The sequence below is a fragment of the Pterocles gutturalis genome, unplaced genomic scaffold (assembly GCF_000699245.1).
Source record: "Pterocles gutturalis isolate BGI_N339 unplaced genomic scaffold, ASM69924v1 scaffold32433, whole genome shotgun sequence".
Classification (NCBI taxonomy): domain Eukaryota; kingdom Metazoa; phylum Chordata; class Aves; order Pterocliformes; family Pteroclidae; genus Pterocles; species Pterocles gutturalis.
This window is the reverse complement of record NW_010124049.1, coordinates 423-12,061: the sequence shown is the minus strand read 5'-3', so window position 1 is coordinate 12,061 and position 11,639 is coordinate 423. Positions and strand designations below refer to the sequence as shown.

Sequence of the window (11,639 nt, the reverse complement as noted above, 5' to 3'; positions counted from 1 at the left end):
CTTATCAATTCAGTTTATTAATAGATATCAGATGGTTTCAGGGTCTACATCTAGAGCTACCCCAAAGGACTTGTAGCCACCTCCAGGAAGCACAGCAGAAGGGTCACACCTCCCCAGCATGGTTCAGTATTCCCCGGTTACAGGTGTGGAGCTGGTTGGTGGCTCCCAGCATCGCTGTGCAGAGCTCTGCGGTGCGGGACTGGGCATTGGCTCCCGTTCCTCCAGCTGTGGGGATCACTGCCATGAGCCACTCACGGCTCCGTGTGGGATACACAGAGTCCGGGATCTTCTGCGGATGCTATTTTGGGTTTACTGACACTGTGCTTCCTGGGCTGTTTTATCAGCAGATCCCTTGGGCTGGGATTCAGCTGCCCTAATTTTGGCACCTGGAGGAAGTGTGAGCAAGCCTGCCTGGGATTTCCCCCATCCCTGCCTCCTGGAAAGAGCCTTCCTGGGAACTGAGACCTGGGAAAAGGCTGCCTGGAAAACCTTCCCTGAGCCACGGCTTGTGCTCTGGGCTCCCTGCGCAGGGCTGGACCTGGGGCATGTGGTGCCTGTGCAGCCCCCCAGGTTAGTGCAGCCCATCGCAGCTCTCTACTCCTGGATGCAACAACATGCTGATGATGGAAACTGCCAGCACTGCATCCTTCCATGACAGCCAGCCATCCTCACCCAGCATCTTCTGTCCAGGACAGAGTTCCTGCAGACCACACTCATGCTAAGCAGCAGCTGTGGGTCAATTCCTGCTCAGTTTGCTGCTGCAGCTATGGAAGTGATCACCCTGCTGCCCTGAGCTACGGAGCATCTTTGTGGCACATCTTGCCCTGCGTTTGGCTATTAGTGCTCACGGTGCACGTCCCTGCTGGGGCTGCACCCTGGGGATGTGCCTGGAGGGACCCCCCTGTTCTCACAGCTCCCAGACTGGAGCACCTCACCAGTAATCCACTGGTTTTGTTTTTGTGAACTTTTGGCAGCAGCTCCAGCTTCCCCAGAGGGGTGTAAAGGATCCAGTCCTAAGGAACCCATCCTTCACCTGACCCCCCCATGACACGTGTTTTTGTGGCCAGCAAGTGATAAGTGAAAGAAGGAAAAGCATTAACTTTAAGATCCAAATGCTCTCATTCAAACCAGACTTATGTGGTATCCTGTCTGTTCTTCCAAGCAAAAAAAAAAATAAAAAAAAAAAAAAAAATTCAAAATCCTGGAGGCTTTACTCCCAGGACTTATGGTTTCCTCTTAAACTCTCTGTCCTGCCCAAGGTGAGCTGTGTGCAGGTACGAAAGGAGCTGTAGGTGTGTGTTGTAGCTTTGACCTGGCTGGCAGCCAAATACCACAACAGCCGCTTGCTCACCCTCCCCTCTCCTAGGAATGGGGGGAAGAATTGAAGGGGTAAAGGGAAAAGAGACTTGTGGGTTGAGATAAGAACCATCTAATACTTAAATTACAATCATATTGAAAATAGCAATGATAATAATAGTAATATCTACAAATGTACAAAGGAGTGATACCCAGGGGTGCTGGTGACCAACTGATGACGAAGGCTCAGCCTGTTCCTGGGTGAGATAAGAGCCCAAGTGTCCAAGAGACTGAGATGACCCTGAGAGAGGGGGGACCCAGAGGGAGACAACCAGGAGTAAGAGAGAGAACTTCTGGACAGATCCTCCTCTACACCCTGGCCATGCCAGGCATGGGATGGAACAGACCATGGGCCACTTTGGGTCTCGATCCCAAACCCAAGGTCGAATCCTGGGCTGGGAACTGGGGCTGTGCTCCCTCCCAGCTCCTCCTGCCCCTGCAGACACGGGCACAGCAGAGAAGCTGGAAAGTCCTTGAGTGTCCTGGCAGCAGCTCTGCCCATCAGTGTGTGATCAGCTTCTCCCCAGCACAAACCCAACACAGCCTCACACCAGCTGTGGGAAGAAAATTAACTCTGTCCCAGCCCAAACCAGGACAGCATGACTCTGAAACCAGGGAATCTGGTGCTGCGCTCCTACCCAGCCCTCCCCAGCTTCTACATCTTCACAACCCAGCTCTCGGTTTCCCGGTGACTTTTCCAAGGCTGCAGCCGAAGAGGTCCCTACCCCTCTGAGCTGGCACGACTGGGCATTGCTATCGCATGCTGCTTCTGGAACACCCCAGCAAACCGCCCCGTTCCTCCTGAGATGACTTCATCTATTCACCCTGTGGGATCAAGGTTTCTGAGTCACAGATTTGCTTTGCCTTCGACGAGGTCCTGCCATCTCTCAGGGTGCTGCAGGGGCCTTGGGAAGTCAGTTCTGAGTTTTTGCTTTAAGCGTAAGCTGGGCCTTGGCTTGAAGGTTGTTGCCTCTCTCTCCAACGTGAAAAAGGGCTTGTGTGCCTTGGGCTGGCGCCAACTATTTCAGATGATGTAATGAGTACGTCTGCCCCTCCCTGCAGACTGCTTTAGCAAACAGCACTGCGATTCTGGGATGTCTTGAGGTCAGGGCACGGTACTGAATGTTGCAGAGCACCTTGGCCTGACATGACCCAGTGTCCTCAGCTCCATCAGTGCTACAGCCTTTGGCATCCTCAGGTGCCAAAGCCACTCCATGCTGGTTCTTCTGCTCCCATGACCCATGCCAAGGCCTTTCTGGTTGCACCCTGTGCTAAAGGCCCAGCACCTCCACCTCTTGATGCTGCTCCTGATGCATCCAAGGCTCAGTTTTTGGCTTTGGTGATCCATTGGCGAAACGCACTGCAGTCTCTGGGTTAGAGGGGGTGGATGAAATTCCATTCTTTGGATCCAGCTCAACATAAATTGTTTTTTCTCTCCTTGCACCTGGTGGGCAGAAGATCTGCTTCTCACAGTGCTGATTCATCTTAGTTCTTCTCACTTGAGGAGGATCCAGTGACCTGCTTGGACAGGCAAGGACAGGACAAGCTCACCTGGGAGTTATAAATACACCCCTGTGTAATGCTCACATGACAATAAGCTAATGGGTAACGCTGATTGCCAATAAGATCAGGATTTGTCCCTACAGGTAGGGACCCCTCTTCCCAGGGCTCGTTTTGAGGTTGGGTTGTTACTCGCCTCCCTACAGCTGGGTGTTGGGCAATGCTGGGGAGATGGATCAGGCCCATGAGAGGTGCGAGATGTGGAACTTCACTGAGAAACATCTACGTGCTTAACACAGGGGATGCCAGAGCCGGAGTCAACGCCTGGACAGGCTGCGTTCCTGTCCATTGGGAGCTACTCGTTAACTGCACCGAGTTAAACCCAGCTCTGTGATGGGACAGCTGGAAGAGACTAAACTGATCTGTGTCTCTCCTTGGAATGATCCTGGTTGAAATAAGGGGGGTAGCTGAATGCAATGCTGAATGTTTGAGTTTTGGCCCTTTAACATCCACCCTTCACTCAATTCCAGGTGTATTTGGTGTCCATTTGGGCACCTGCCTGTGGCAGTTCCTCCTCCGAACTGAGCTGAGCTGGCCTGAAACCCTGGGAGTGGGAGGGTCGGTTGCTAATCCCCAGCCTGACTCATTCGCATGCTGGGACCAGGGCGGGTCGAGGGTGCTGACACCACAGGGCAGAGCAGCAACAATCCACATGAATTATTTTCTTATCGCGTGCTTCTTTTCAACCACTTGATGTGATTTAGGTGCTGCCTGATGGTATTGCACCAGCCGTGGGAGGCAGATGCCCGGCAGGGACTGCAGCGAGGACACTGCCACCGAGCACAGCTTCAGACAGCAGTCAAGGGAACAAACCATTTCACCCCACTCTCAACTGGCTCAGTTTCCATGAGAAATGGTGTCTAAAGATGCTGCTTGAGCCAGTTCTTTACATCTTAGGAGCTGCCTTGCCTTGAGTTGCCAACAAGTAGGTGATGCTGGAAGCAGAAATTTGTCTCCCAGCCTCTGGACTTTGCTCTGGGGAAGACCAAGGTTTTGAGCAACCTGGGCTAGTGGGAGGCGTCCCTGCCCATGGTGGGGGTGGGACTCTATGAGCTTTAAGGTCCCTTCCAGCCCAAACCATTCTGGGATTCTGTGATTCTAAGATGACCGAAGACCACTGACGTTCTGCCTTTAAGCCCCGGCTGTGTCTCAGGTTTAAGCGCTCACCTGGGCAGTGTAAGAGACTGTCCTGAGGAAGGTGTGTTTCAGCAGCAAGTGTCTTGGGGTGAGCCACTGGCTCCAGCGCTTGGTTTAAACGGGGATTAGGGATGATTGCAAAAGCCACAAGAAATGTTGCTGCATAAAAATTAATGACCCATCACTTTGGAGGTGCTGGGTGGTACATACCCAGAAATGGGACTCCATGTACTGTAGCCATGGTGTTGGTAGGTGCATTTTGGTTTTGCCCAAGACTTAGTTTCCAGTGGAATAAGCCTCGTGGAATAAGTGGAGCCTGTGGAATAAGACTGAGAGTTTTCACATCCTGACAGCAGGTGACATGATGGGGATTTACAACGCTGAAAGCACAGAAGTTTGATGCCTTGTGACTTGAAGCCAACATCATTTTGTTCTTCCAAGAAGCAGAAAGCAAGCAATGTCAGGGAGCCCTGAGGGCAAGAGGAGATGTCAAAGAATAGTTTTTAAATTTGAATTTTTGCCCTTTGATGCCTTGTGGTGGCTAAAGCCTGCCTGAGAAGACTTTGGAGAAACCAGGTTATATTTGATTTTATGTTAGCCACTCACAGCTGGCTGCCCAAGGCCTTTTTCCAGAAGTCCATCTTGCGTTGCCACTGGCTCGGTGCAGGTGTGAGGTGCCCCACGCTGACAAAGGCACATAAAGTTTGCAGCTAAATCTTCTAAGTTCATGACAAAGATCCCAGAGAGCTGGAGACCTCTCCAGCAGGTCTGTGGGCACTCAGCTCTCTCAGGCTCTGTTTAGTCATCATAAGGCACAAAGAATTTGAATGCAAGTGTTTGGATTTTTTTCCTTTTCTGGGCATATCTGAGATTGAGCTTGCCAGAGCAAGTGCTGAGGTTGTTCTTTTTTCTGGGGCAGAGTGCTGAGATTGCACAGTGTCATAACAAAACCCGGGGTGTCCCACCTCCGTCCCTCCAGCTCAAGGGCAGAGATGCTGGCAGATGGGACGGGCAGGCAGGGGAGGGAGGTGATGCCTGTCCTCAGACCCTGATTCTGTTCTCTATAGCAGAGAGGTGGATTTGAACGAAGGATGCACTCTCAAAAGCACTGAAATGTCTCGAGGCAAAGTCTTGTGATAGACAGCTGTAATAAAGGAGAAGAGAACTGGGGAGGAGGAAGTTTGGAGCATGCTCTTACACTCCTGGTAGCAGCGAGTGCCCGTGGGATACGTGGTGCTGGGGGCAGAGACATTCCAGAGCGGTTTGTGAGTCAGCCCAGCTCCTCCCATCACAACTTCACTCATCAAAGCAAGTATTTATAGCACAGGTAGAAGTAGGGAGAGAAATCAAAGGAGAGCTTCCCAGAAAGACGCATAAATCACTCTGAGAGTTCAGCTCTGGGGTTCTGCATTTTTTGCTTTAATGAGAATGAATAAAAACGCTGTTGTTATTACTACTATTTCTTAATATTATTTCAGAGCTCTGCTTTTTGAATTAAAACCATCTTTCAGCAAAGAGAGATTGCCACAGAGGTCTCCCAGCTTTCAGAGCTACCCCGGCAGGCTGCTAAGGACATGCTGTCTTACACCAGAGAAAATATCTTCTCCAGCACAGATCTGCTGAAAACCAGTTCAGAAAGTCTGGCCAGGCCAATGTTTGCTGCCCAAACTATCAGGAGACCTCCAGGCCTTCCACCAAAGCGAAGCAGAAAAGCCAGAAAGGTGCTGTACCCGGCCCAGGTGAGAAAATATTTACCACGGCAGGAGAAAGACCCAGTCAAACGGTGGCTGCTTGTCTTTGTCGGCATCATCCTCATGCAGGTTTTAACTGAGGATCCAGAGCGAGAGAGACTGGCTGGGGGAAAAAGCCCTAGAGAGCGGGCGCTCTGTGCACCAGCATTGCTGATGGCAGCACAGCCCGGGGCGGCAGGGAACCGCTCCAGAGACAACGGAGCTATTCCAGAGGCCCCGGCAATCATTTTGTCATCAGCTCATGGGCACCAACCTCCAGGGCAAACCACCACGGATGTGCCCCAACAAGCAAGGAAACAACCGCCCGCCTTCTGCAGGCTATGCTGGACCAGTTTCTCCTGTGCAGAGCACTGAACTGGGTGAGAGAAGCTGTCCTCCTGCTCCTGGACATCGGCTGCTGGAGCCGCAGCAGAGGTGGCCCCTGAACTCCTGCACCCCTCTGAGGGGACGCGAGGACTCTGGATGGTGACATGGGGCAGCGGTGGCCAGAAGAAGTGTTGAAGTGAGCCCAGGGCTGCAGCAAGAGCTGTGTCGGTTCATTTGTGACTGTCATTAGAGATGGATTTCCCAGAGCTGTAACAGAAAGCTGCAGGAATTAGATGTACACGCCTGGGTCGGGTTTGTACCGTGCTGTGTGTAACTCAATTCAGTGCCTTCATTTGCATATTGTAATTTACTGTTAGTTCTTGCAAATTAGAAGAAAGTAGCTGAGCTGTCGACCTGAAGAGGGTGCAAAGATCCCGTGTGCTTTTCTCCATCTGTAACACTGTAAGAATAAAACCGCTAAGATCAGACTTTCACAATGTGTTTCATCTGAGATTTTAGAATTCAGGTTTGCCGCTCTGCCGCCTGCTGGAAAGTGCTGACCACCCTGGGGAAAGAAAACTGCCCAACCAGCAAGAATGGTGGGGTCAGAGCCCCAGCAGGACCCGGACACCGAGACGCTGGTGCCCAGCATGGGGAGAGTTCAGAGACCTGGGTCAGGCACGGGATGGGACACACACCGGGATAAGATAGCTTCTTGGGAAAAAGCTGGGAGGCTCCTAAGGGAAACCATGGGATGTGCTGGGAAAGAGGGTTGGTCAAGGAGGAGGCTGAACTGTAGAGCACTAGTGGTCCCTTCAGACCAACACTTCTACCCTTTCTCTGTGTATCGGGGTTACTGGGAGCTTAGCAGCGCTTTGTGGTTCTGTGCATGAAATATGGGACTAGCCGCTGATCCAGGGCAGTATGTAGGATTTTTTTCAAACAGAGCAAATGTGATGGGGTCTGGGGGCTACATACCAAGGTGCAGCTCAGAGCAGGGCTGCTGCCTCCCAGACATGAGCAGGCTGCATGAGGTAGGAATAAAGAAATCTGGCTCAGGACCTGCTCTGCTCCTTGGCCAGCCATGGGGCTTATTGCAAAGAGCCATTCCTGGCTCCTTCCTGGAAACACAGAGTCCAGGATTTTAAGTGGATGATACTTTGAGCTTATTGAATTTTCTGGGCTGTTTTCTCACCCAGTCCCTGAGGCTGGGATTCAGCTGCCCTAATTTAGGCATCCTGAGGAAAGGCTGAGTAAGTCTGTCTGGGATTTCCCTAGTCCAGTGCTCTGGGAAGAACCTGCCTGGGGAAAGGAACCTGGAAAACCTTCTCCAAGCCATGGCCCATGCTCCGGACTCACATAGTTCATGCATCAGGGTTACCCCCCACAAGGGTCTGTCCCAAAAAGTCATGCTATGGCTTTGCAGCTCCAGCCCAACCTTCCACTCTGCAGAATAACTTCATACTTCTGTCAAGTAGCTCAGGGCTGTGTCCAGCCTAACTTTTAAAATCTCCAAGCGTGGGGATGTCACCATCTCCTTTGCCAACCTCTTAGACTTGTCTGGGACTTAATTCAGATTTTTCCATGCCACACAGTGACAGTCAGCTAGCGTGCCTCACCTAGAGCTGTTCCCTGAGCATCGTGTCTCAGAAAGTGGTCTTTACACGGCAACACCAGTTAGTTCCTCAGGCCCTGATGAGAGCAGAACTCAATGTTTCATAATGACCCAGAGCAGCCACACGTGACCCAGGGATGGAAGGAAGCGGGATCACACATGCAGTGATTGCAGGAGAGGTGTGGAAAAGCCAAGTGCAGCACTGCAGGTCAAAACAGAGGGGAGCAGGGAGCTGCAGCCCACGGCAATTACAGAGACCTGCTTATCTCGAAAAAAATGTAGCTGAAAAAGCTGAATCACCAACAGAATTTAGCTACTTAATTTCTACTGGAAAAAAATAATGAGCAATCTGCCTGTGTGCAGCCGGGGAAGTATTTGGAGTGAAGAGCAGCTGGGATGTGACTGCTGTGAGCAGTGGTCCAGGATGAGCCCTTAGAGGGGCTCTGCATCCCGTGTGCAGGCAGACACGCACTCCCAAGGAACACCTGAACGTGGAGTTTTGTATAGTTCTGGAATGGTAAAGATTGTTGAAGATAAAAAGATCTTTCAACAATGGTGATGTTGGTGTTGAAACCTTCGTAAACTCGGTGAGCGAGGACTTTCCCAAGGCCCAGCAAAGCCCAAAGGCATCACGAGAGGGCAGCAGAGACAGGGCTTGAGCCGGACCCAGCAGGCAGTGCCCTGCACTGGTTCACACACCCAGATGTGAAACCACAATGGCAGATACACAAAAAATTGCCGAGGGTGGTACCTTGCAGAGGGCTGATGTGGTGGGAAAGCAGAATCTGCCAAAATAAACTGCTATGCTGGGGCAGAACCCAGCAAAATGGATACAGGCACCTTAAATATAAACCCCCATCACTGGGTCTTACAGGAGAGATATTTTACTGTTCTGTACAGCACAGGACGGTGAGCTGAGGTATACAGTAATGCTGAGATGTACAGTAATGCAGAGGTAACAGGGGCCAACATCAGCCAGCTTCCAAGCCATCGGCAGCCTAAGCCAATGCAACCACTGAAAACACATTTCAGACCCAGTGGCTTGAATGAGCTAAACACAAAAAGGACCATTATAACCAGCCTGTTGTGAAAAGTCCAGCCTTCCCTGTTGTGGTCAGCCCCTATTCTTATCTGGGACATTCCTGTGTGCTGCGATGCTTGCTTTTGGCACAATGGAAGATGGACAGGACCAGCTCCAGCAGAGAGCAGGAGAGAAGGACAATGCGCTGAGTGCTCGTCCCTGCTCCACGCCTCGGTGCTGTGAGTGCTGGTGTGCAGCCGACCCTCGCCTAGCCCTGTTGTAGCTCCAGCTGAGCTCACAGGGGACGAGGCAGCCAGTCAGGATGGCTTTGGGAGCCCTGTGGTGCCCTGGAGGGATAATATGTCAGCGCTATGCCGCAGCCGGCAGAGCAGCATTTCCAGACAGGCTCTGCAGCCGGGACATGCCAGGACCCAGTCCTGCAGTTGCAGCCCTGTGCAGGGCGTGTGGCTCCTGCTAGTAGCTGCCTTTTCTGTGGGGGGAGCCCCTTGCACCCCAGCTCTATTGCCCCAGAGGCCCCCACCCTCACCTGAAGTCCTTAGGCCAGAGCTTGTGTCTCACTCTTGCCCCTCCCAGAGCTCCCAGTTCCCTGCTCAGCCCACACCAGAGCATTCCAGGTCTATGCTACAGAATCACAGAATCACAGAATGTTAGAGATTGGAAGGGACCTCGAAAGATCATCCAGTCCAATCCCCCTGCCAGAGCAGGAACACCCAGATCAGACCACACAGGAACGCATCCAGGCGGGCTTTGAATGTCTCCAGAGAAGACATTCTCTGGAGTCCCTTCTTTCCTCATACCACCCTCTCTCCAACCTCTTTCCTTATCCAGGTTCCCTCGGGCTGTCTCTGCCCACCCTTCCTGCTGCCCCAGAGTCCCCCAGTCTGCCACTGGGCACAGGGGTCCTGTGGGCACAGAGTCCTTCGCTCCCGCACACATCCCTGCAGGTGAAATCTCCCAGCCTTTAAAGCAAACAGCATCCAGATGCTTACTGGGAGCAGCCCCTGGGACATTCCCACCATGTTCCCTGTCTGGAACAATCTCAGGGGACCATGACGGATGCACTACCCGGAACCCAGGCCAGGGATTGTTCTGGCAGTTTGTCATTACACATGGTCACATTCCTGTACCCAGCAGTGTCCCCAGGAGATGCTTAATTTAGTGCTATAGATGTGTCCTACGGGACCAGGCACACTGTGGGATGCAGCGCTCCAGAGATGCACCCAAAGGGTCTTGCCATGGTCCCCTGACCCTACAATGTGAACACTTGTCCCCCTGTCCCCATGGCCATCCAGAGTGGACACAGAACTGCTCAGAATTTTTTCCAAGGCAGCCGTAAGGAGACTGTTCATAACCTCATTAGCAGAGATCCGCTCTCCCGCACTCTAACAGAAAGCTCCGCCACAGCTTTTCAAGTCTCTGGCAAACATCGGAGCCGGCGCCGCTTACCCTCACTGCGACGCGAGGGCCCCGACGCGGCTGCCTGTGGAGGCGTGCCATGGGAATTATAAACACAGCTGCTTTCATTAGGCACATTATTCACCCTCTGGCTCACTCAGAGTTGGACAGATGATGTCTCAGGAGTGTAATGGAGAAAATATTACAATGTTTTTTTCGTTGCACTGCCTCACCTAGATATTACATGCTGCACTATGCCATTGCACAACTGGAGGTCTGAAAAAGGGGGGAGCCTGAAAAGACTACTGTGGATAAGACTTAGAAAGAAGACCAAGGTGAGGGGAAATGGTAAGAAATCAATAAATCAATGAGCAATCTAGTGAAGACATGCCAGGGTCTGTAGCTCTCCTTGCCTCACGGCGTTAGAGAGCCACTCAATCGAGCTCAAAGCCATGAAAGCAAAAACTGGTTTATGTTCACACAGCAAAAAATGAGTGAAAATTCTTTATGGGAGACAGAAAGTTTAGTTATAAGGACCAGGGGATTATCCTAACACCAGCGTTTCTGCTTCCTGGAGCACAGCAATGTTCTTCACTATTATTTGCTCTTAAACCATATCTTCAAAATGTCCATCTGCTAAACACGCAGAGACTGCGTAGCTCCATCTAGCTCATTGCTAGTGTAAAGTTTTGGCTGTATTTTCACCTGCTGTATTTTCACCTGCTGTATTGAACATCTCCGAGCACACCCTTGCCCTGGTAACCAGTGTGTTCCTCCCTTTCCCTTCTCCTGCTCGGGAGAGTTACCTGCTCACCTTTGCTTTTTTTGGCTTGTTCACAGCCGTGTGTCTGGACAGCCCCAGGGAAGGGCCCACCTTCACTGACATCATCGTGAAAAGTAGCTGAAACCATGTCAAGTTGGTCAAGAAGAGGCACGTGTGGGAGAGGCTGTTGTCACTGAGCCTCTGTCTGTCCTTGGAGGCCACCACCAGTGGGTGGCCCAACAATGCCATGTGCCATCATGGCTCTGGGATGCTGCTGGGGGTGGTGGGGAGGGACTCGCTGGCACCATGGTGGTGATGGGACCCTAGGGGACATGGTGGTGGCCTGGGGCAGGCGGCAGAGACTGGGGAGCAAGAGGGATGGAGTGGTGGCCCAGGAACATGGTGGGGACCTAAGGTATGTGGGGGAGCAGGGGGACATGGCGGGGCCCTGAGGTATGTGAGGTAACCTGGGAACGTGGCAGGGGGACATGGGGACACCGCTCGGCCCTGAGGCATGTGGGGTCATCTGGGAACGTGGCGGGGCCCTGTGGCGTGTCGGGGACACGGCTCAGCCCTGAGGCACAGGTGGCTGTGGTGGGGCCCTGAGCACATGGGGAACTTGGGGACATGGCAGCGCCCTGAGGCACAGGGAGGACATGGGGACACCGTGGGGCCCTGAGGTACCCGAGGGCTACAGGAACCTGACCCAGCCCC

The 11,639-nt window shown here is 52.4% G+C and overlaps 1 protein-coding gene across 1 annotated transcript; it reads left to right on the top strand.

Moving 5' to 3' along the window:
* Positions 1-5,627: 5,627 nt before the first annotated feature.
* Positions 5,628-5,873, top strand: LOC104465198 (torsin-4A-B-like; the record flags this gene model as incomplete). The annotated part of the gene is made up of 1 exon (XM_010078148.1): positions 5,628-5,873. A coding segment is annotated over exon 1 (246 nt), but the record flags the coding sequence as incomplete, so codon positions are not given.
* Between the last annotated feature and the right edge of the window lie 5,766 nt (positions 5,874-11,639).